The sequence below is a fragment of the Oculina patagonica genome, chromosome 4 (genome assembly GCF_052425735.1).
Source record: "Oculina patagonica isolate OP01 chromosome 4, crgOcupat, whole genome shotgun sequence".
NCBI classification, from domain to species: domain Eukaryota; kingdom Metazoa; phylum Cnidaria; class Anthozoa; order Scleractinia; family Oculinidae; genus Oculina; species Oculina patagonica.
Window position 1 is genome coordinate 3,768,639 of NC_135761.1, and position 26,434 is coordinate 3,795,072.

Below are 26,434 nucleotides of genomic sequence, written 5' to 3' on the forward strand. Positions count from 1 at the left end.
GTACCGAGTGGCTTAGTACAACCAGACAACGACAAAAACATTAGCAAACAGCAACAACAACAACAACTATAACAACAACAGCAACAACAACAACAACAACTAAAATAACAAAACAAAATTAAATGTACATGAAGCAGAAAGCTAAAAACAACTATGTAGAGCAGTTGTTCGAGTAATTTAATTACTTCAAAAATTGTTTAGTTGTTTAAAAATTGTTTATAAAAGAAAATGTAGAAAACCAGACGTTTGAGACTCGTGGCTCTTCCATATGATTTGCTTTTATTGCTAGCTAAGCCACTACGATTGTAAGCTCTTTTGTGTAAAAAAGTGCCAGTATGGTATTCAGTGCGTTTTAAGCTTGTTAAGGTAATTTAAGAAAATAAAAAAAAAAATCAACTATAGTAAATTAACAATAAATTAAGAAATATATTGATTTATAAATATACAATTTTTTTAATTTCAAAATTTTCTCTTTAAATATAAAGAGAAGACTATTTACAACTCTGTACAAAGTCGCATAACCACGTGTACCTGACGCTCATTAGTCTTATATAGTCACGTGATGAAGGATTATTGATTCGTTAGATAACGCTATTAAAACTTAACTGGTTTTCAAGATGCCTTTGACTCCATACTGAAAATTCCCTTTGCTCTTATACTTAGTTATAGCTCTAAAAGAAAGATACAACTTTTTTCCGATAATAAACCCCTATATTAGGGCTTGTTTTGTAGTTTTCGTTGTTAGAGCATTGTCAGAGCGACTGTCGATAAGAGTTTTGCCATGTGCTATTCTTTATGCACCAAAACACTTCAGTCACAGTATCCCGTTCAAGCAGAAACCAACGATGCCCCCTCCCCGCCGCCGTATGTAGACGTCTATATAAGCCATCCCCGGCTTACGTTAAGTAAAAAAGCGCAGGGCATATTTTCGGAATTCTTCGGTATTTATACAAGGTTTAACGATTAGCTAAGACAGGGTTGAAAATAAAATCACAGCTTTTAGCCTGAATTTGGAGGCTTTTTTTTGTCAAGACTGATTTTTTTCCCGGCTGTCAAGCAAGCTTTTGATAGCCATGCATTTCAAGGGACACAGTCCATATGCATACATCACGTACCCAATGCTCTAAGTTTTGCAATGCATTGTAGGGCAATTTCAAAGTCCGTCAACCATTTGTAAGTTTTACAAGTTGATAGACTAAGAGTGTTTTACGTCAAAGCAAGAGAATGGAATGGAGCAATGTGACTTTTTTCCCTTATTAGCCTGGTTTAGAAGCAAATAGGTTCTTCCGCCGGAATCCGGCGGCTGCTATTTTGAACCCTGTAAGTTACACCATGGTGTTTTGTTCCTGTGAATTAATCTCTTCAGTCTCGGTATCCACATTTCTAATCTGACCAAAACCAAGTTCAGTTTGATGGCCAGACTTGCAGCATCTGTAGCAGAACTTGCTAACTACGCACAAAGCAATCAGTGTAACCCCGACACAAATTCCCACAATCTTCAGAATTGCTGTGGTTGTTCCTGGTGTGAAATATCAAACGAGTTATTTTACGGATTGTATATCTTAAAAAATATTGTTCAACAGTCCATTTTAATCTTCTCTAATCTTCGTCATGCACCTTGTTTTTTTCGCCCTTTCCCTCCCCTTCCCCTCGCCCCCCCCCCCCCCGCTCCGTAGCTCCAGAAACATTGAAGACAATGGGTGTGTGATACGTATAAAAATGTTTTCATTGAAGCCAAATACCGGTACACACTGATACAAGACATGATGACGTCATATGACGTGGAAATTACGTCATGATTTGCAAACAGCCACCATCTTGGATTTCTTAATTTTTCCGTGACATCAGAAAAACCACCAAAACTAACTCAAAAATAATCGAAACCAACAAACGGATGTTAAAATGATCTTAAAATGTAAATGGTGCTGCAAAAAGGTTACATATTTTCCCGGAAAACCAGAAAATTTTATAATTTGAAAGAAAACATGCTCATTGATAAAGTACCATTAATAGTGAGATAAATTTTCGATAGTAAAAGTCACAAAGGTTGGTAGCATTTGCCTAAATATAAAAAAAAGGTTGTTTGACCCCCTTTCACTAACCCCACCCCCGTAAGGGACGGACCATTATTTTCTTGGAGGGGGAGGGGGGGATGAAAAAGTTTCCTTGCAAACTTTTTTTTTAGTTTATCACCTCTGTAATTTTTTCGAAATTCACTATTTTTTGTTATACGTATCGTGTTTGCAAACAATTTATTTTGTCTTTTAGGCCCCCCCCTCCAAAAAAATAATGGTCAGTCCCTAATGAAGATTGACAAAGCCTGCACAAGGGCTAAACCATCAGAGGACAGCGCAAGGGACGTGTGTATGCATATTTACGTTAGGTTTGAATGTATTCATACTAACTCTTTGTTTCGTAGCTCGCCTTGAAGCCCGGGTATTTGGTTTTCCCGCTTGACTTGAACTTAATACGCATGTCACTGCTGTCTAAGGTGATGGGTGCAGGTTTCTCTGACCCACAATACCTCGCTTGATCAATCTCCAAATAGTCAACAGAGCACTCAAGGGAGAAGGACAGATTGAAGACGTCGAACGACAGTTCAATTTTGTAATCAGAATCCACATCGAATCGCCAGGTGCACTCGATGGCATCGTCATAAGGTAGAGGGTAATTATAACTGGCCAAGGTTCCAGATTGCGACTTTAATGTAATACTGTGGAGGGCGGCGGTGCAGGCGAACGGAGCTGGTACTAAACATAATTCAAGATAAATCATAAGTATAAAATGAGGTAATGCCTGTGTTCGACTCCAAGTGGTTCGTCAAGCCCTATGCTTATATCCGGTGGCGTGAAGCTACTAGGAGTATTCTACCCCTCCCCCACTAGATTGGAAACTAGTCCATCGCAAGGTTACCCCACTGCCCTCCCCCCAACATTTATTGATTTCGCTAGTACCCATTTGTGCACCTGGATAGAGAGAAGTACAATGAGAGTACATAAAGTGTCTTGCCTACAAATGCAACACAAATGCGCTTCCAAAGAAGCTTAAACTTATTAAATCACTTGACGTTTTTAAAAAAGAACTTAAAACATTGCTTTTAAGAGAGGCCTTTTTATATTAATCATATTTTATTTTTTAATCCAAAATAAATTGTAAATTACTTAATTAATATTTTACTTTTTAAAATTATCAAGACTTAGAGAGGCCTTTTTATATTACCCGGTAATCATATTTTATTTTTATTTTTAACTCATTGTAATTTATTTAATTAATATTTTACTTTTTAACATTGTCAAGCGCCCTTGAACGTATGGAAAGGGCGCTATACAAATGATTATTATTATTATTATTATTATTATTATTATTATTATTATTATTATTATTATTATTCGGCTGAGGGTTCGCACCCAGACCTCTCGATTCAAAGTCCAGCGCATTTAACATTAGGCCACTGCCTCCCTCCCTTGTACAATAAAGAGAAGATCAGTTCCCGTGGATGATGCTTTTTCACGTATTAAATTGTTATACTTCGCAAAAACAAAGGGACGTTAGGCAGAAGAACTTGCAGTTTATAGTTAACAGTCATGATAATTCCACGAGCGCGCGTTGGATATGAGATCTGATGGTAGATAGCCAACGAGGCGCGTAGCACCGAGTTGGCTATAGCTATCGGCATATACACCAAGCGCGAGTGGAATAATTGGTTTATTAAAAACACCCAGAGAATTTGACATTTGAGCTCCTCGGCTGTTCTTGCTGACGCGTACACCGACCATATTTGTGGTCCATGGTATATGAGCAGATTCATATACCATGGCCTGTAAACCAATCAGAACTCAGGAATTGCAGTATACCACGGCTAGTTTTTAATAAATCAGATTATATGAATTATACCTTGCTTTACTGTTTCATAAACTGCATAAAATCCAGGTGCATGATAATTAGTGAAGCTTGAGTCGAGATGAACCCGAAGATGCCGACCACTAGAAAACACCGAGGCCTCAAACTCCTCACCGCAGAACGTGTTAAGCAAATCACTCGTTGAATTCTGCCCATCCCAAATACGAAGAAATGAATAGGAACAAGAACGATCCAGCAGGAAGGACTTTATGCTGAGCTTCACGAAGTGTCCTTCAGGTACTGTAATCACCCACGTACACTGAGTGCCGGCGGGGAAGTCACTTGGAAACAGTGGCGAGAAAAAACTCCCCGTCTGGTTAGTTAGAGCGATGACATTAGCTTGTGGGCCTCTGCACAATCCCACGGCCGCTAAAAATAGAAAAAAAGGGAAGTTAGCACATGATGGTTATGGTTGTTTTTTTATGTTTGCTCGAGGGAAGGGGGTCTCCTATGAAATGAAAGGGATGTCCGTCGTCTCACTTAGGGACTGTACAGTAATTATCCGGGGGGGATTCTAAAATGAGTATAATAAGGCTTTAAGTTAAACCCCCCTGATTCAGTGCCAAACAGGTTAACGGGAAATTTTTAAATTTCAGTTGACATGTCTTTAGAACAGTTTTCACTTGAGCGTCGAAAGTAATTCGCGTTTGCTTTGGTTTTGCATTACTACACTTAGCGATTGTTTAAAAAAACTCGCGCCACTTTCTCAACCAATCAGAAATGAAACCAAAACCAATCGTGACTCACCCACACACGATTTCCCGCGCTTCGTGCCGGCTACATGTATTTGCTTCGAGTTTTGATTGGTTAACTGGATAGTTTGCGTCCATTGTGCGGAGTGGTTGCTTTGGTTTTGGTTTTACGACACTCAATTGAAAACCGCTCTATCGAGCAAGGCAATTTCTTAATTAGCAGCTTTTTGTTTATGCTCCTAGATGAAAATTCTAGCATAATACAGTTGACAGATCTTAAAGTGTCTTTAACACTTACACTGCTTAACAGCTTTAAACACAGCATAGATTTCAGCCTCGTTGTCATTTAAAGACTGCATGAGCTGAACCCAAAGGTGACGACCGCTGGAAAAGAGGGTTGCAATATTTCTACCCAGACCACATAACGACTCATATGCGTCACCTGAAGAATTTCGACCATCACGAATTTGAAGAGTAGAATTTGTACACGCGGGCCTATACCAGAAAGTTATTATTTTTAACTTCACGAGGTGTCCCTCTGCTACTGTTATGATCCAAGTGATACACTTCACTTGTTTTGAAGACGATGAAGAATTCAACATTTCAAGTTTGCCTGTTTCTTTTGTTAGGTGGACAATGCGGTTTGCTCCTGGAGTCTCACACGTTCCCATGGTCGCTGAAACAACAACAAAAATGTTTCATTGACATCGGTTCAGCTTGACATTAGATCAGACTAAAAAAGAAAGACTTTAAAAGCGCTTTAGTGATTATCTCCTGAATGTTTTTATTAACTGATCTGTCCACAAAAAGATATCAACAAAAGACAACAATATGAGGTCCGTACTTCCGCAAATTTTTTGATGGCCTGGGGGGGAGATGGGGGTACGGGTCTGTCTAATCCCTTCCCTTTTTCCCACCCCTCCCCTTTTTTCCATTTTTGTGATTTCTGGTCTAAAATCCTATTTTTCCAGTAAAAAATTGGCAAATCTCAGTTCTCCTGATTCCCATTTTACCCCTTCCAGATCCCTGTACCATTCCCGTTTGTTGTTTGTGTTTCCCGGGGGCCCATCTTTTTTTTTTTTTTTATAAAATTTTTTTTTTATTTTTTCTTCTTACACCCCTTTTTTTATATTCCCCCCCCCCCCCTTTGTGATTCCCGGAGGCCCAATTCTTAGTTTCCCAGAAAAATTAGGCAAATCCCCGTTCCTATTTACTCCTTTAGACCCCTCTGTTTTCGTACGTGTATGACAAGCATGAGTAATTCTCTAAATTTTACCTTCAGTCTTCAGTGCCTTGAACAGCAGACAAAATCCTAGATGATGATAAAGACACAAGTTACTGTTACATGTATTACTATTTGTAAAATTCATTAATTATTCATGAGGGTGCAAACCAATCCCAGCACACTATTCAGACCACATGTACACAACTGTAAACCCCAATACAAATCAAACAATAGAATTACCTTTTGATACAGACTCCTGCTCAGCTAATTCGTATTCATTAACTTTTGATACAGACTCCTGCTCAGCTAATTCGTATTCCTTAACTTTTGATACAGATCTCTACTGATTCGCATAACAATACTTTGCATTCAATTTATTGTTTTCATTTCACAAGTAGAATAAAATATTCGCGTCCGATCTGTATGGGCGTTTACAATGGCTCGCCTATCGGTCCGCCATTGTAACCGCCCATACAGATTTCTCTCCCGCTCATATTGGGGTTATCTACTACTTAAATGCAACACGACTAAAAAGACAACTAAGGGGTCGGGACCAGTACCTAAAAAAATCAACCAAAAAAGGATGGTTTATGCTACACGATTGAGGTAGCCAGAGCGCCAATAACTAAAATCACCCAATCAGATTGTTCCATTGCATGTCCAATATTTTCTAAGTATTAATATTGGAGCGGGTAATGTCCCGAATGATCCTGCACGAATTCTGCATTGTAATGGCTTAAAAATGTAAAAAAAATGAACTTGATTCGCATAGGAAATGTTTGTTTCCTCTGTTTCAGTGGCATGCCTGTGAACTAGCTATCTCGAAGCTAACTGCACAACATTTTTAGAGGGGGGCAAAGGGTTTATGCGTGACATGTGAAAAGGGAAAAATTAGTCCGTGACGCGTGAAAATAGGGCAAAAATTAGACTGTGACGCGTGAAAAAAAGTTAGAAAAGAAACGTGATCCGTGAATTCTGCTGTTTCAAGTATACGTGACACGTGAATTTGGTTAAAAATTGTGCGTGAAACGGGATCACGAACCCCCCTTTGGTACCCTCTTTTTACACTTACATTTTGCGCTCGAAGCACCTGAAAGTTCCTCGTGTCAGAATACTCTTTTTATTTTATTTTTTCGTGTTTCACTTATACTAAAAATCTTTTTCATTCGTGTAATAAGATGTATTTATTGCCCAGTCCAAGTATTGACCAGAGTAAAAATCCTACAACTCTTTTTCAATCTGTTGTACCAGCTCTCAAAAGTTTGTTATTCTACTGGTCCTCTAGTAGTTGTTATTGTTTGAAAGGCTAGGAGCATTGTTCCTGTTTTTTTGTTTTTATTTTATTGTTCCAATGGAAGAGAGCCATTCATGTGAGTCCTTGCGAGGGCGATACCCAAACTCTTTTCAATCATATGAAAAGTTGCTTTATACATCTCTTATTATCGCAACAGAATTTTTATGTAGAAGCGAAAAATTGCGCGCCATGCATTCAAAATGAAAACAATGTGTTGTTAATTGGAAATCAACTAATATCGTCAAGTTTTGATTCAGAAACGCACATAATTATTTCTTGAGAAATTTCAAACTGTCTTATTCATTCGCTTTATAAATCTTTTTTTATCGCAACAGAATTTTCCTGTTTTTTATCGCAACAGAATTTCCTGTAGAAGCGAAAAATTGCGCCCCATGCATTCAAAATGAAAACAATGTTTTAAGACAACTAATATCGTCAAGTTTTGATTCAGAAACGCACACAATTATTTCTTGAGAAATTTTAAACTGTCCCATTCATTCACTTGCTAGAAGCGTTGCGTGGTAACGCTGCCCACACGCGAGGCCACCAGGTGGCATCTGACATTTAAATTCAAATTGATTATTTTTATTAGCATGAATTTCTTGGCAACAGTAGCCCCTTCCTAAAGGCGGTCAGTTTTTGTCTCGTGTTACGTCGCGGTCACGTCGTGAACGACGTGACCGTGACGTAACACGAGATTATCCGAGTAGACTTGGTAGCTCACAATAGTGCTTTGTGTAAGACCTCTCGTAAGGTAACGAAGTGATAAAGTAGCAAGGAAACAAGGTAAGAAATAGCCATATTTACATAGATACATTTTGCTGATAAGATGCACCGGGATGCTGTTCTTCGTATTGCGCGTTTTCTCTTGTCGAGTTTTAAAGTGCTTATTTACGCGTGTGAGACATATAGTGTAAATGTTTGCATTATGAGGTATGTGTATAATGTAATATATTACATGAAGTACTATCTTTAGTAATACCGCCAAATCTGATAAGGAGATTTTATCTCACATATGTTGCTTAAATAGGTAGTTTTTTACATGGAAAATGAATTTATCTTTACGGTAGGTTTGTGTTTTGATATTATATTTGCGGTGGGTATTGTTAAAGTATGAATTAGAAGATAAAGCTGTTGTCAAATTTCTGTTTGCGTTACAAGAAAACCATTTTGGCGCGTGTTAGGGTAAAGGGTTGTTGACGTCAGAGCAGTTTTCAGATATGTCAAATAATGTGTCAAAAGGAGAATATTAAGTGAAGTTATCACGCAAACAGAAATATTGATGTGGTATCTCATCTTCGGCTTTGTTCTTAAACAGGATTGCTCCTTACAGAATAATACAGAACTGTAGGTATGTCGACAATATGTCAGAAAAAAAAAAACTTTTTTTGTCGTTCCAATCTTTTAGATTCGGATTTCAAAGATGTAATAGACCGTAATAGTCGAACCAGATGTGTGCCTTTACTAGCTGGTGCAAGTTGAAATTTGCGCTGATTAAACTAGTTAAAAAACAACTTGTAGATCCCTTGGACATTTTTTTCCTTGCGTGTGTTCAATTCGAGTATTACACTAAACCATTTTGGAAAACAGTTCAAAATTCCCTGAATTCCCCCATTCACTAAGACACATGCTAAAGGTCAACTCGTCGCAGTATTAAAGAAAGACACAAACAAGAAGCCCTGTGGCTTTATAGACGTGCCTAGTAGCGTTATTTCCTTTTTTGCGTGACAACCGATATACGAATACGATACTTTGCCGCCAGTAAGGTCAAAGGCTGCTTGCTTATTTACACCGCTTTGATGTCTGTTTCCTTTCTTACACTAAACCGCATAAAATATAACTTGTCTCTTTAACTTATATCTTGTACAAGCCCTTTCTAATTGTCTGGTTCTATTTTGCTCTGTGGTCTAAGAGAGGATTTCTTGTTGAGTTAAATGGTTCATACAAAATGAAAAAATGCGTATTACGCTAAGGTAAACAAAATTCCTGTTCCCGATATCATCTAAGCAAATGTCTGTTTTCTTTCTAATACTAAAAACTCGTAAAATATAACTTGTCTCTTTCGTTTATATCTTGTACTAGTCATTTCTTATTGCCCGGTTCTATTTTGTTTTGTTGTCTAAGTGAGGATTCATTATCGAGTTAGACCCATGCAAAATGCGTATTACGTATGTAGTTAAAATCCCTCTTCGCCATCATTCCTGCCTTATCTGAGCAATTAATGTCAAGTGGCAGATGACGTAGAAAGAAAAACCAGAGATTACATTATCTCCGTCCCATATCCCTTCCCCCATCCAGGCAATTTCAAGGGGCTGATGAAAGATGACCCATTCTAACCTAATCAGAATGCGTCTGCCTCCTTCACAGGCTTTTCCAAGGCCGCGCGGATTTTGGAGAGTTTTGGAAAGAGGCAGGGATTTTGAGCGAGCGCGAAGCGCGAGTGGTGGGTGATGGGAAGGGGGAAAATATAGAAGTTTTATATTTTCTTCATTCTGGAATAATGCATATAGGTTTTGGAAATTTAGTTATGATAAAAAATTTTCTGTATATTATAAAATGTTATTTATGTGTGGTGTATTGGAAAGATTCCTGGTCCTATGGCCTATTGTTAATTTCGGTGAAAACATGACGGTGAATAACAGGGAATGTTATGATTGTACTTCGTTTTCACAACTTAGAAATAGGTTACGTGCAGTTGGTCTTGTTCCTTGTGATTGTGGTAGACTGCAAAACAGTCGTTTGTTCTCTTAAGTCGTTGAAAGGCGCAATGCGCCGAACGTTGTGAGCCTGCGAGGCGAGAAAAAACTTTTAGCGTCTCTCCCCAGTCCCACTCACAGTTTTACATTGGCGCCAGACCTCTCGCTGTCGTACTAAGATATTATACAGGCCCGTAACCAGGATTTTTCATGGGAGGTGTGTATGAGCGACTGTGGCACGAAATCTTGAGCGCCGCAGGCGCGTTAATGTAGGGGGGAGGGGTCTGGGGGTATCCTCTCCCAGGAAATTTTGAAAAAATAGGCATTTCGTGCGTTTTGAAGACAGTTTGTTAGGAGAAAAGGCAGGTAAAAGTGAAGAAAACGACGACAATAATTCTAGTACATTTTTAAATTCAAATCACATTTTTCGAAACAGAACCTCAAAAACGTAGTTTACAATTTATTTAGCTAAAAATGACAGCAGCACATAGAAGGAAAACAGGAAAAAGATAGGTCTCTTCATTTTAGTGTCAAAATGGTTATTACATAAATCAGCCAGAGTCGGTTTGTTGATCTTTTAGTATTGTCCTTGGGTGTTTCCGAGCCCAACAAGTACCCAGTCTCCTCTCTTTTGGTAGCGCCTGGGAATGGCACTTCGAATGGTTCGACTATGAAGGACATTAGGTAGAATGTATCGTTGAATTTAACCTATAATCACACAATTTGGTCTAAAATATACCACACGAATCTTCAAATGGTGGATCTTCAACCCAAAGGACCATATTGAATGTAAATAGTCGAAGTACAGAAATACCATTTCCCTTTATTTATTTATTTATTTATTTATTTATTTATTTATTTATTCATTTATTTATTTATTTTAATATATATATATATATATTTTTTTTTTCACAATGAGCGGACTTCCAAGGCTCGTGGGGGGGGGGGGGGGGGTGCGAACGCACCCATCGCACCCCCCTCCCTACGGGCCTGTTATACAAAGACCGAGTGCGTTACATGCGTTCGCAAAAGATACGACTAGCTGCAGTCTATGATTGTGGTGGAAATGGAGACTGTTTTCGTTTTTCGAAGTGTTAGTCATCAGATATTTGACTCGGTAGCAAGTCATTTGCTGCCCTGAGCGCCGATGGCGAATAGGGAAGTAAGTAATTAAGTATGAAAGTAGCAAATCGTAGTGCGTTTTAGATAGTGCGTTTTGTAGTTGTTGAATACCTTAGAAATCATTGCGAAGATTTTGTTGAGTTTTTGGAAGGGCAGTCTTGGTTTGACTATTTGAGTAGAATGTGTAGAAAGGGCACATGGTGCGATGCTCGTATAGCACAGGCTGTTGCAAATGCTTGAGAATGAAATTTGAGAATTAATATTGTAGAATCCGGAGATGGTTTTTCTGAGCTTATATGATTGTTAGCAACGGGTGCTACTTTACTGATCTGAAACACGAGACAGCCCAACGGGCACTTTGATTCTGTCTAGCAAAGGTCAAGGTGCTATTAAGAGTAAAAAAAGTTTGTTTGTCTGCAAAGGGACAATGCTATCATTTAATATTACAAGTGCAGTTTGCTCAGAGGGATAGAAAATTGCGCCAAACAAGGGGAATTTATCTTATTATAGGAATATAACGAGGCATTTAACAACGCGAACAAAATTAACGCGTAATAAAATTAACGCGAATTTAGGAAAAGTTCTGGTCAAATGCTTATAGTAAAAAAGTTATCATACATAAAATTAACGCGAATTTTTGAAATTCGCGTTAATAACATGTATCGTTAATTTCCTAACGATACATGTTATTAATTTCCGTGCATAAATACCATATGTTGAGGTGATATTAATAGTATTAATGGCAAACAGCGGGAACAAAGTTTTACACAAAATGACTAAAATGGTAATCACCTCGAAACAGTAAATGTCGAAAAAGAATCAAACGTACGTTTTAATTTCCGTTCCAAGTCCTCAAATTTAATTTCCGTTCCAAGTACTGTCGCTAAATGGCGATGAAAATGTGACTGCGTAATATTTATACAAAACCGATCAGGTATCTTTACTGTTTAATTCAAATATCGCATTAAAAAAAATTGCAAACGAAATATATTTATCACGGAAGAATTAACACGCGATCGAGATGTAAGCCGGATGAGTCGAGCTTATATCTTACTGCACAATTGGTCAGTCTGTTTACTGCTTGCTTAAAAAGCCAGCTAGAAATTTCGTGTAACTGATCTGACTGACTCGCAGTAACTAATGAATAAATATTTCTTCCAGCAGCAGAAAATTAGATTAGACTTTAAACCAAATTTCACTTACCACACAAAAAGAAAACAAGCAACATCCCCAATAATAAAAATGCTGTGAGGTCCCAAGTATATGCAACGGCGTTTCTCTGTTAGAAAGCTGATGAAAGATCTCTTGCCTTCAATATGTCCCCCATCTTTTACGTTATCAAGTTTACACATAATGCATAAATAGGCACGTCTTCTTTTTGCTATCCATTTAACTTATAAATATTCAGCAGAATGCAATTCAACCCACGATAATTTGTTTTCTCACTTGGAAACGTGACAGATCTGTCATTTCCTACCTTTTTGTAATCGCTAATTATGCCTATTTATTTAAAACATTCATTTTAGCGACACAGCAGCTTGTCAGCTCATTTTTTTTTGTTGTTGTTTCTTTTCACGATCTATGTTTTTGTTTCTTCACTCGGGAACATAATTTCCCCCGATATTTAACAATGTGTTCCGAAACACCGGTTGCTTCGAAAGGACATCACCGTCCTGATATCACCGTCGCGTTTCAACCAAAATAACTGAGAAATTATGTAGTCTATTATGTCGGCTAATTTAAAACCCAAACAAGGCTCTTATTTAGCTTACCGTATTTACAACAACACATTTGAAAAGCACATGTCGTTGACAATAGATAAAAAGTTTGTTTTACATTTTTACGTCACGAATGCATGTAATGGTGGTTTTCCAGTGCAATATAAGCTAATATAGCAAAAGATGAAAGAAAATACGCTTGAACAGCTGACGGCTACGAAAAATCTTGAACGCAGATCAGCTTTTATTACTTTTATTTTATCACTTGCTCTTACTGGCGCACGTTACTTTCGCGCACCTGCCTCGTCCCGGCGCTCCCCGGGTTTGGGGTCCCCTTCTTTCCCCGCCTTCGCGCACGCCAAATATAGTGACAGTGAAAATCACTTTAAAATAAGAAATACATGTAGACAAACTAAACATAGCTTTCATTTCGAGCGAAACGCCTATTTGCAAATGTGCAGACAATATAGTGGTTCTTCTGTAATGTTTTATGGGCATAAAGGGCCCGCTGTATCACGGATTTTAGCTAAATTTAGGCATGGGAAATGACCATCAAATTCAGTGAAATATAAAAATAATCTCTTAAGATAGTGAAGGAACATTTCAATAACACACCAAACACAAAAGAAGGTACGGATGGCCAAAAGCGACGCAGATTGATACGAATTGCGATACGGATTTTTATATCTTTTTTGCTTGTAACTTTAAATTATAACGCCCGGGAGAGACACACTTGGTTGCAATGAAGCTGTGCCTTTGTCATTTAGATCCATAGACTGAAGTAGTTTCTCTGCAAACATTAAGTTTCATAGCGAGTGTTTGGAAAAACGTAATAAAAGAAACCTAACTCAATAATTCTCTGGTTGTTTCAATGACTGACGGAGACCTGCGTCTCAGCGCTGACTCAACATTACCCAAGACCTCCGTGAAAGCCGCCCGGTTATTAATCGGGCGTGGCCGATTTATAGTTTACCCTTTGGTCGTTCTAGAGCATAGTCTCCTGTCGGCCAAAAAGACGGGGATAGCTTGCGGTTGCTACAAAACCGCTACGGGTGACGCATACCGCAATGGTTTTCATTTTAGTTTTGACAGGAAATCGTTGCAGGCACACTTGGTCGACTTTTGGGTTAATGTGTAATCAGGTTGTGTTTTTTTGCTTCGGCGGAAGGACAGAGAAAAAAGCTTACGGGGCAAAGTACAGTATGGGGCCCAGTTCTCGGCCACTTTTGACGTAAACTTGTATTTCTTACCTCAGAAGAACCGCAGGAACTTGAAATTTCTCCCAGAGCTAGCTACATTATTCAGCTTTTTGGTGTAAAGCTATCGACCGGTCAAAAATTAATTTGCCCGAGCAATAATAAAAATAAAAGCTCCATTTGTGGGCCCAGTTCTCGGCCACCTTGGCCCAGTTCTCGGCCACTAAAAAGCTTGTGCGTAATTATCTGTAAAAAAAATGCTCAATTAATTTTCACAGTCATAAAATCACTCTGTAAACCTATTTATGTTATATCGATCCCAAATTATTTTTATTAAGGCTTTGCTTCACTTTAGAAAAGAAGGATTTTAACGCGCCTAGTTGCCTATGTGCAGGTTCTGGCAAAACCGCATTGTGTGACCCGTGCATTTAGATGGTTTATTTTGCAGTGAAAAGGTCTTGAAAGATTTAGGTGTTGTAGAAATAATAGACAAGACAAGAGTCAGCTCAAAACTTAGAGATAAGATTGAACTTTATTTTTAAAACATTTATTTCTTTCATTCTGGCAGCAGCAGATGAAATTATACAGGGGCACACAACGGAATATTTCGTTAAAATATCTGTTCGGAAGACGATTTGAGATCTAGAATTTTCGGAACATTCATTATAAATTTTTTTGTTTGCCTGCCTTTCCTAGGACTTTCGAATATCTAAAAAATGGTATAATTATTCATTTTTAACGGATTTTTACTCTAAAAAGGTCACCTAGAATTTTCGGGAGCCCTTCTCTGGCTGGAATTTTTTCGAAAAGGTAAGTTTTGATCCCTATAACTTTCGGATCACTAGACTTTCAGCTAGGAAATCCGAACAGATAAAAAAATTTTAGGGGATAAAAATATGCCTATATCTACCGTTTAAATACTAAAATACGTTCAACGGTGCTATCTTTAAGTGGTTTTGAACTATATTCTCTGGGTACTATATTCTATATTCTATGGGTGCCCCTGATTATATTAAAAACCAAGCGCTAAGCTGTGATAGCGAGCAGGGTGGCCGAGAACTGGCAAATACGCAAACGACGCAAGAAAAAATTTCGAAGTAAATTAAGACCAAAAAATACAACGGTTCAACGAAAAGTTAACTAAAGCAGAAAGCTGAATTATTCTACGTTTCACATGCCAAAAATTAGCTCGTATGGTGGGGGCTTTTGGATAAAATACGAATTTAACTACATCCATGAATTTTAAGGAGCCGTAAACAAACAAATTTTTCGGGAATGCAAATTCACCTACCTCCGCGTTAACTCGACGTGTGAGCTTTCTATATCGAATTGAACGATCAAACTCAAGATACTTAAAGCACATGAATCAGTCTATCGTTTGAAGGAAATACCTTTTTCTTTTAATTCAACTGGAGTGTGAAAAAACGCGTTAAACACAAAGTGGCCGAGAACTGGACCCGGCCGAGAACTGGGCCCCATACTGTTCTGATATTCACCATTGTGAAATTGCACTTACTTTGACAAGTTAAAGTTATTTTTGTAAATGAAAAAGGTAACGTCATCGATGTCACGCAGTGTTTTTTTTTAGCAAACTAGATGGTTTGCTGGTTTCTGACTATGAATGGGGGTGTGATCTTGCGGTATATTTTTTGAGCCTGACTCCGCCGTAAAACTTTTTTTTATTTAGCAAGAACTGTGTCGATTTTCATTTCTGAACAATTGGTCGTCAAGTCGTTTGTCACAAAGAGTAGAATGTTTGAACAGCATGTTTTGGAATTATTTTAGATTTGGTTAGTAAGACGCTTCTGAAGACCCGAGCAAAACATTGGGAATGTACAGTATTAATAGGAACTTGAATGGAATTTTTCACAAGTTGGATAAAGGTATCAACTGAAAAAAATGGACTTCAAAATGAGAACTTGGATTTTGTTGTAATTAAATTTTATCGCGGATTGGATGCATAATATCACGGCTTTGAAAGTCTTCAAATAATTAGAAAGGTTCCTTTCTTCCTTTTGATCTTATTGTTATTTTCATGTATTGATTATTCGAAAGTGGTTTTCGTTGATACGAAAAAAAAAACGGGTTTTCACTGAATTGCTTGAAGTATTTTTAGACGTGATAATATTGGCTTAATCAAATTACATTGTGCACGAAATATTTGTTATTCTTTTGTCTTGAAACTTTGGGGAAATTGAAATTTTTGTTTGACAGTAGTGTATGAAAGGCATTTTATAGAACTGAATAAAAAATAAGAAACATTGATAAAGGTTATTTCAAAGATTTATTTTGCCTGATTTTGAAGGGTTTCAGGAGTTTTAAAGAGTGCTGGTAAACGGCTGTATGTTGTTTGTGATTACAGATCTTATTTAGTTTCGAACGCTCTAATTTTTGAAAGGTTAAAACACGTTAAAACCGGGCGGTTTCATGAGTTTTTTGGGTAGAAAGGTACGGTGGTGGTCAAAAAAAAAAATGTTTAGAAAGGAATGACTGTAGTGGCACGTAAGTCGGAGGTTTGCGTGAGTCACGGGGTATAGTATGCGTGAGCTGGATTTCCGGCGTCATAACGGCATGTTTTGTTTACTGAAAGATACACTCGACGTTTAGTTAGCTTAGTCGGCTTGGGAAACTATTTTAAAAATGAATGTTGTAATAGTTAAATAATAGTAATCTAGAATTAACCCACTCTCGATTGGAGTCTGTTCTGGATTCGCGCTACCTTTTCGCCGCGAAGGAATTTTGTAAAATTTCGCTAGTGGAAAGAGGTACTGTAAGAACAGTATCAATAACTCAAAAGGAGGAACTTCTTTGTAGCTCTGAATTAAGACGTATGATAAAATTTTAGAATAAGAAACTTTCGATATATGGTTTTCATATTGTTTTTGTCAATTTCCTTTTGTGGCAGATTTTTTGAGAATCAGCTTTTCTTTCGTGTGATGACAGACACAGGACAGAACGAGAGGTGGATGAGAAAGATGCCGAAGATGAATAGGCACCGAAAAACGACAAGAACCGTCAAGGACTTATCTTTAGAGGGCGGGGAGTTTTGGCATACTGTATTTCGAGGACTGGACTGGACTAGTAAAACGCGGACTAGTAAAACGCGGACTTGTAAAACGAGGACTAGTATAACGCGGACTAGTAAAACGCGGACTTGTAAAACGCGGACTAGTAAAACGCGGACTCAGGTAAAACGCGGACTTGTAAAAGGAGGACTAGTAAAACACGGACTAGTAAAACGCGGACTTGTAAAACGCGGACTAGTAAAACGCCGACTTGTAAGACGCGGACTTGTAAAACGAGGGCTTGTTAAGCACGGACTTGTAGAACGCGGACTTGTAAAACAAGCGCTTGTAAATCGGATAAAACTAAACGGTTTAGCGAGCGAAACAATTTGTGTTTGAAGCTCTTGTGTGTTTCTTCGACGGCATATTTCTAGCTTTTTTGAGCACTCTATGGTCTGTTTTAGCGTGGAGATGTTTTTGCAGTATAGCACATGTTCGTTCTGCAAACCCCTACTAAAACAACGGGATTGATGCTATGAGTTGTGTGCATGTGTTTCTTTCTTTCCACTACTTGACGTCTGTTGAGTGCAGTCGTTTGTATTGCTCGCACGAGGTAGAACGGGGCCCGTCCAGAAATCAACAGTCAATGGTAAATAAAGATGACGGGCCTACACGACTCCTACGTTCGTGACATTAGAATATTTGCCGTTAAATGTTTAAATTCGGTCTTTCGACCTTATTTGCTTCTGACTTCTTTCTGAGGGTACTGTTTTAATTTGGGGGCAGTATGTGGTAAATAAAGGTGACGGGCCTACACGACTCCTACGTTCGTGACATTAGAACATTTGCCGTTATATGTTCAAATTCGGTCTTTCGACCTTATTTGCTTCTGACTTCTTTCTGAGGTTACTGTTTTTTTGAGACATTATGTATTGAAGAGAGCCGTAAGATGATTGTGGCCAAGGAAGTGTCTAGAGGCGTTTTACAAGTCCGCGTTTTACTAGTCCGCGTTTTACTAGTCCGCGTTTTACTAGTCTAGTCCAGTCCACAAGTTAAAGACACATCAAGACCACCCCACTGTGAATTGCCATAGCACAGACAAAATTATAGTCAATATCTTATATGTTTTTAAGAGAATTACATAAGAACCAAGGCATGTCTTGTCTTGCCTTACATTGACATGCAATAATTTGGAAATACTAAGCTCGTAACAGTTTAAGACAGAATCCATCAGGAATTTGAGTAACATTAATTTTAGTTACGCAAAAATTGAGCACCAGAATAATTTAAATCCTTGTGTTCTTTCATACCTTGTTAAAGGCTTGACATGTGATAACACCAACATAACACCAACAACAGTTCTTTATCAGTGGGGATTGAAGAAAAAAATGGAAACATCATCACACAGTTGACCCCCATGCAAAAACACTCCAGGATGTCACGGGACTGTTTGGCGTCCGTCTGCCAATTTCTAACTTCAAATTCCAATGTTAAATTCACATTAAATTTTCAATATTTCTTAGTTGTCTAAATTTTACTAATTCTTTTAAAAAAACTATCACCTGCCAAACATCCCCAAAAATCACTCAAAAAATTACAAAATACCGCAATACATAGATACATGGGATGAGTGAAGTTTCCTTGGATTCCTTGAAACACCAACAAGATATTTCCGTTTAAGGTGGCTGATAATGGGTTTCAGTATTTCCCAGTCCTTATACTTTGGTTCAGGACTAAAAGCCTTCATCAATTGCTATTACAGTAATGGTATGAAACAAATGTTCAATCATTCATCAACAAGTTGTGATCATTTTCTTGACAATAGTAGTTCCCCGGTAAACAGTTGTAGTACTGTCCCATCAAAGTGCAATGCCTGGAAAATACCGAAAAGCACACGACCTTCAGGTGAAACCGCACCTTACAGTATTACCAATACACTGCACTTTGCTAAGTCTTAAAACTTTACATTTTCTAGTCGTCTACTTCAATCGTTTATTTGTATTGTGTGAAATACATTTATAAATTGAAACCATCATGCCATTAAGTAATAATGCAATCTCGACAACGTTCTAGATATTATATTATGCACACTAATACAGCTCATGCAAGCCCTGTGACTTACACAAACACAGTCGGACTGAGTGCTACTTAAGTAACTGCTTCGTGGTTTCTGCTGTACTGAACCCTGCCTTTCAAGGCAAAGCGCCCGATTTTAAGCTTCTCAAGCTTCTCAATGTTCTTGTTGTTATTTGTTTTAGTCAAGGGTTTATACGAAAACTCTGCGTGATTGTGCCTTAAACGTTAAGTTTTTAAAACCATGGATCGTGTTTTGGCTTTCAATTGTCTTCAATGCGTCAGTGGTACTCCCTATACTAAACTATACGGGAGGTTCCGCACGAGAGGGGTGCTTTTTCAGGGTGTAGGTATATTTAAGGGTATATTTAAGGGGTAGGGATTTCACGGGTAGCGAACACAATAGGTCCCTCAGTGGAACACTGCAACTTTACCCCAGATTTCTCGGATCAATTTAGGTTTCTGGGGAAACTGCTCACCTACCCCTCCCCAAACCTAACATTAACCCTTACTTATCGCTTTGGGCAAAATGTTAGGTTTGGGGAGGGGTAGGTGAGCAGTTTCCCAGAAACCTAAATTGATCCGATTTCTCGAGCTCCCCGATTTCTCGAACAAATTTTCGTTTTCCCTGGAGGTTTGAGGAATAGGGATTCTTTTTGTATTTTGAAAATTAAGCAACGGAAACTGTCATATAAAAGTAGGATAGAACCTCCTGATAAAGTGTAATTAACAGTACCAAATGAAAGTAATGCTCGAAACCTTTAATTTCAATGATCACACGCTAGGGTTTCAACGAAAAGGATGCACTGCTTAGTAGCTTTCATTTGAATGGTCGCACACTAGGGTTTCACTAGCCTGAAGTAGTTTTGTGTTTTTTTTTTTCGTAGCTGACGGGATTCGAGTGCGAGTGTCTTGCTTTGAGACGGGCCGGCGAACGGCAAAGAGAGGGAACCGCGGAGCCGCGAGGAATTTGGAGCGAGCCGCGAGGGAATTTCACCGGACAGAGTCAGAACCTTCCCTTTATCTTTTAAACTGGTTCAGTTGTATCCACGGACGAAACTATTGCTTGACTCTCGGTGGGAAATTAACAGGCATGTTCACACAAGAAAGCTGTTTACGTGCCTTGAGGAGTTACTGGTATATACCCGGCGTCAAGGAATTTATTACCACTTTGTCAAGGTTTGTGGGAGGCCCGGTGGCTTTATGATAAGCGCTTCGGACTCCAGATCAAGAGGTCCGGTTCAAGCCCTTGTTGGGGTCATTGCGTTGTCATTTTATGTTTGGTGTAACAATGGGTACCGGCGAATTAATGCTGGGGGTATCCCTGCGATGAACTAGCCGCCGAGTCTCGTCCAGGGGGGAGTAGAAATACTCCTAGTCGGTTAGCACTACATGATCGCAGGATAAGCTCCGGTAAGATGGGATACTTTGGTCCGATACAACCTTCACCTTTTAGTCAAGGTTGTCAATTTCTCAATGTTATCTTTATGGTCACCTGGCTAAGATAAAACGCACCTAAGAGCAAATAAACGATATTATTTTCAATCGGCTCAGCGGGAGTTATTTAAGCTTCCGGGAGTGAAACACAGTTTTCATGATCACAAAATAATGCAATATAACTCTTCCATTGTTCTTCTTTCGTCTTGGACATATACTGGGTGCGTGTTCGCCCAAAGATGATATTAATGGTTCGTTAAGTAGTACTTAAACGCTTGAATCTCCTTGACTGCTTCGTTGCTCTTTGTTGAAAGTTTTCAAGAATACATCAATCATGCGTGACAACGTTAAGTGAATGTGTTCCTAACTAGCTTTTAAGTTCACTGGAGGACGGAAACTGTCAACGCACGCTCTTTACATTCAGAAACAGGTCAAAGCGATGGCGTTGTGATGACAACGTTTAGAGGGAAAAGAGGCCAGGGGTAGACAATAACATTATTTTTTCAGTTAGGGGATAAGTGAAGAAGAGACAAGAAAAGCAGTGGGTGGTATCACCCGGTATTGCACAGCTTCTAACCAATCAGAAACCCCTTGAAGTTGTATTTTCCAAAATAAAGATATCAGAAGTTTTTGAATGAAACAAAAGTCTTTGTTTACAAACTGGGTTGACAGGTTGGAATACAAGTTACCAAAATACATGAACGATGGAAAATAAGTAAAATCTGATTCAGTATTTTACGGTTAAATAAAAATAAAGAAAGAAAGAAAGAAAGAAAGAAAAAACCCAAGCTATTTTAGAGGGGAAAACCAGACCACTTGTGTAGCTGGTTTTCATGGGGTATACCAAATGCAGGTCGAATTGGAAAGCGGAAATGTTAGAATCAGAAAAGGGGATAGGAAAATCGAGAACCCGGAGTACGGACCCAAAACAAACAACATGAAGACATCGAGCTAGTTCAATATGTAAGGGTACTTTAATTAGAGCTACTAGCTAGATTCGTTAATCGCTCAACCTCTTTTTCCGCCGGACGTTTTAAAATTGTTTGACATTTGTTGTGTATCAAGTGGTAAGCTCTACTTAGTGTATCCAGCGAGTGCAAACAACCGGTACGATCAGAGATCAAGCGAGGACTCTTAACTCGTGACTAATTAACGACTTTACCTGTATTGTGTGTTTAAAAAGCTAACGAAGCGAAAAATTGAACGGGGTGCTAATTATACCGCGAACAGGAGGTCCTTGCTGGTGTTTAAGCGGCCCGGAACGTTTGCATTCAGACGAGTGTTCCTTCGTTGCCCCCATTTCGAGAAGCAAACATGCCAATGAGCGCATAAGAGCAGAGTTGTTCAACTAAGGAAATCTTTTAATAAATCTGGAGTTGGGACGGATAAAAGGCTCAAATCAAAACCACTTTTCAAATCTTCGCAACCCGTAGTGAATAACGTTAGGGCCAAAAGCATCAAACATCATCAAACAGCACAATGCTGGAAAATCCACTCCCAATAAATGCAGTCAGATTTCGTGTTATTTGCTTACGATTGCTTTGCTTTCTGCAGTACTTCAAGCAAACTTTTAGCCCTTTAACTACATAAGAGCATTAATGATTAAAGCTGAGCGCTCTTCAGAGACCAATTAATAATGGATGCACCCACCGCTATATACAATGAGTACTATAAGGTTTTGGTCAAATAGAGTTAGGCAAAAGAGAAGCGACATAGCGTCCGTTAGTACGTAAAGACGGGCTGTCCATTTTAGTAGTGTAGTAGTGAAAGGATAGCCTGTCAGCCTCTCGCCGGAATACGTCTGCTTGGCTTTGCTCAATAATCCCCAGTTGAATTGCACGGCAACACGAGGGACTTGCGAATACAAAAATCAAAGCGTTTCGTGTTTTGTGAAGTGTTACAGTCTATGTCAAAGAAAAACGTTTTAGAAAGACGAGACAACCGGCAGTGTCAAAAACGGACGTTTTAAGAACACGGCCGTCTCTTTAGCTGTCGATAGATATGTCTGGTGAAGCAGAGGGATTATGGACAGGCGAAATCGAGACAAGTTTTCAAGAGGCGCTCGCGATCTACCCGCCGTGTGGAAGACAAAAGATCATGTTGTCGACAAAGGACAAGATGTACGGCAGGAATGAGCTTATTGCGAGATACATTCTGATGAAAACTGGCAAAGTTCGAACTCGTAAACAAGTCGCAAGCCACATTCAAGTTCTGGCCAGAAAAAAAATCCGCCAATTTCAGTCAAGAATTAAAGAGAAGACGTACAATAACGATGGCCTTCAGGAGATGATGACCATGTCTTCTGCGGAGATCTTGTCGCCTGTGGTACAACACGGAAGCGACAGTTACGAATCCTCATCTTGTTCTGATATTCCTCCGGGCCCACCGCCAGCCCTGTTACAATGCTATTCGACTCCCGGCCCGAGCCAACATTCGCAGTTAATGGTAGATATTCCCCGTCCCCGAACTCCCCCGAAGCTACAGTTCCCGCCCGTAACAAGAGAGCATCAAGCCGGCATGCCGGAATTTACACCCCCTCGCACGCCTCCTAATAAACTAGAGACCGGCTTTCATGACAGTGCTTTACAGAGCAGTCTCACTTGGGAAGTACCCGATATAACACAAGAGTTGAACTACAGGGAGCAGCACGAAGACTTCTCTCCGCAGTACAGCAACAGCGCCAGTAATAACACAAGCTCATGGCGTGCAATCCCTGAAGTGATCTACAGCGCGAGATGCAAAGACGAACCCGTGATTTCGACGTGCGTCCTTGGCGTTTCGGCGTCGTCTTTGCCGGAGACGCCAACGTTTGATGACTACTTGGTGTACGACGCGGATCAAACTTGTCCCTCTATAGATTTCTCGGACATGTGAAACAGCGGTAATTATAAATCAGATATTTTTTCTTTTAATTCATATATTTATCTTTTAACTTTATTTTTAGCCGGCGTTATAATTTTTCGTTATACTCTTTAGATAACGGATCTGCGCCTGGTTTGTCCTTTAAAACAACATTAGGATCATCTTTCCGGTTAGCCGATTTCTTCCTTTGTCTAATAACCAGTCGAGAGTGCGTTGTGTATTACCGCTATGGCATTAGCTTAAAAACTTAATTTCCCTTTACTGTTAGACCAATTTAATGCTATTTATACTTTTTTGGTGCCCATAAATATATCTGGGAGGATAAACATTTAATTTCGAGAGGAACTCAGTTTAACCTAATGTAATTTTCACTTAACCCTTGTCAAATCAATTTGTTGTTTAATTTTATTTCCTTCCCTTTCAATAACTGTGATTAATTAAGCTACTCAGTTCAAACCCTTGTAAGTCTATATTTAAAGAAAAAACTTCATTATTTGTATGTTTCTTTCCGAAAATAGTTTTTCTTTATTTTTGTGACGGATTAAGTTCCGAATTTAAGGTCTATTTTTTTTAATTCTGTTTTTCTTTTCGTAGCTTCGCTTGTCACCTGTTGTTCGTTGAAGCGGTTGACATGTCACTGGTGTGTTTAACTTGCTCTCCATTCATGTACCTTGCTTAGCTATTCTTCCAAAACAAATTCTATGTTTACACTTTTCACCAGATCCTTTGTTCACTATGGTTCACTGTTTTCACTTGTCTGTGTTCACACTTTTGTCAGGGTAGCTTCGATCCACCAGTTCTATTCAAGTACTTTAATTTTCGCTTGAGGGAAGCTCAAGGTCCTTAATGTGTTTTAGTCGATTTTTTTTTTGATGAATTCAACTTACAGAATTATAGTTAAGCAACTACTAAGGCGGTGTAAACCAGTTTTACCTTTAGAAATTTATTTCTGAGCAATTGCTTTTCTAAGCGTAAAACTAGTGCTTTTTTGGCCCAATTAAACCAAACTGTTGAATAAATGAAATCGTAATTTTCAATTCTTTTGACAGTTTTTTAAATATTTTTCCTTAACAACGGCGGTTTATTATCCTATACAAACAACACATTAAACGTTTCTGTTGACGAATCCTCTTCATAAAACTATTCGGATAACAATTAAGTTTACGCCAGAATTCAGAATCATTTATCAGTAATTCCTACTTATTGTCTTGAACTGCAAAGGCGTACTGATACCGTATAAACGCTAAGAACTTTTAATGACAAGGTTTTCCCAGCAAGCAGTCGCTTCAGGGCCATCTAGTACTTTAGTTCTGACTCGTGTCACGGAACATTACGTTCCACCCAGATTCATTTTCGCTACCAGTTACAGCTATATAGCAATAACCCCTCTTCTTTATAGTCTAGCTTTAATCTGGTTTAGTATTCATATGGCTAAATATTACGATAAGTTGTAGAAAATTGGTTTACTGCCTAAAGACCGATCGAAAGATTGAGGATTGCGTTCTGAGTCTTGGATTTTCTGCCAAGATTCAGTTTTCAAGTCCAGCTGAAATAAAATCTATATTCGACTTTGTATAATGTTTTATCTTTATAAAAAGAAACGCTTTCAGATCAGCTCCATCTAGATTTTCTTTACTAGCGAAGATTGCTAAAATTGACTTAACCCGCAAACCGCCAGAGTATAACAGACACTCTTTCAAAGTATTTTATTGTAGAAGAAACAACAGAGCTTCTGAAAGCAGTGATATGAATCTGTCTAAGATGATGGGGAAGAAATTTGATCCATGCAGTGTTGGCTATCGTGCCACGTTGAGTGAAGAATTTACAACGCCCGCGCAAATGCATTTTATTGGAACGATGTTATAAATTAAAGTTAACAAAAACAATTTAAGTTAATAAATTTCTAGCTTTTTTTTGCCAAAATTTTGCCGCTTACTGAGAGAATTAATTGGTTGAAAGTTCGTGAACTTTGGAACACGAATAGTCAGTGTATTAGAAATGAAATAGATATGGATGGAGGCTTTCAACAAAGTTTAAGCTTTATTTTTGTAAGATATAATGCATGTGTTTTATTTCAAGTATTTAAAACGTATTAGGTATTAGAGACGCTTTAGAAACCGTGTGTGTTACCACACATCTTTTAAAACAGAGGAGGACTGGTATGCACTTGGGCCCCAGGGGTTCATGGTACTTGATATTTCCTCTCCCCAGTCCTCTATACAGGCTCATTATAATGTGATCTCATCCAGATTCGAAATAACTTTTCAGAACAAGCAAAAGCGACAATTTTATTGCCATTTGCTATGGTTTATAGTTATATTAGTCGCATTGCGAAATATCGTCAAGTGCAAAAATTGACTTGGTCACGGTAGCGTCACGTCATGTCAAATTTCAAGAATAAATTGGGTTTTATGTAACAGATTTAAGCATGACTTTTCAAACCATTTTACGTATAAAGTTATCCAAGTTCGGCACAAAACCGGCTATTTCATCAGTATTCTTGGAGAAGTGACATTGGAAGGAATAAGCAAATATCGGAGGTAGAATTAATTTTAGTGTATAAAAAATTAACAGTAGAGATAGATGAAATTCTTATTCCCTTAAAAACCTTAAATGTATCTCAGAAAAAAAACCCCTGCAATTTGTTCTCACTTTTAACTGTTCAGTCTGTATTTATACATTCTTCTGGTTAACTCTTCGAAAATTCTTCTGTAAATAGAATAATAGTATTAACCGATATATATGAATTCTAAAATAAGGATATTTTTGCAGCTATGTCTTGGCCTTGCCTTTGTGTTTGTTAAGCTCTTTGTCATTAGTGTAGCGAGAAACTTTCTAACCAATCGTAGCCAGTCAGGTAAGTGCAACCACGAAAACATGCTTGACTCTCCCGGGGCGTAACTTTCCCCGCATCTGGCACGCTTTTGTTTTGAGTTCTGATTTTTTTTACACGGTTTTAACTCAGGGCCGTAACCAGTCCTTTGCCAAAGACTTTGCTAGGGGGTTCTGGGGGCATGCCTCCAGAAAATTTTAAAATCTAGAAGCTATGAATCTCCTCCAGAGACATTTTTCATGAGGTACTTCTTGAAAAAAATCAATTTTGTTCAACTGGGGATTATTTTCCCAACAAAACATATTTTGTTTTTAATTTTGGGTAAAAATTTAGACAAGTGCCTTGTCTTGCCTCTCGTTAGTTACGGCCCTGCTATGCTTC

General features: G+C 38.5%; 2 protein-coding genes across 2 annotated transcripts; one reads left to right on the forward strand and one right to left on the reverse strand.

Moving 5' to 3' along the window:
* Positions 1-15: 15 nt before the first annotated feature.
* Positions 16-12,258, reverse strand: LOC144649173 (tolloid-like protein 2). Its single transcript, XM_078508626.1, has 6 exons — positions 12,133-12,258; positions 5,869-5,904; positions 4,891-5,268; positions 3,895-4,269; positions 2,406-2,750; positions 16-1,519 (listed from the first exon to the last, which is right to left on the reverse strand). The coding sequence occupies exons 1-6, from the start codon at positions 12,155-12,157 to the stop codon at positions 1,326-1,328; spliced, it is 1,353 nt and encodes a 450-aa protein (XP_078364752.1). The 5' UTR covers positions 12,158-12,258; the 3' UTR covers positions 16-1,325.
* Positions 12,259-22,035: 9,777 nt separating this feature from the next.
* On the forward strand, positions 22,036-24,083 carry LOC144652110 (uncharacterized). Its single transcript, XM_078512141.1, has one exon. The coding sequence runs from the start codon at positions 22,360-22,362 to the stop codon at positions 23,230-23,232; it is 873 nt and encodes a 290-aa protein (XP_078368267.1). The 5' UTR covers positions 22,036-22,359; the 3' UTR covers positions 23,233-24,083.
* Positions 24,084-26,434: the final 2,351 nt, after the last annotated feature.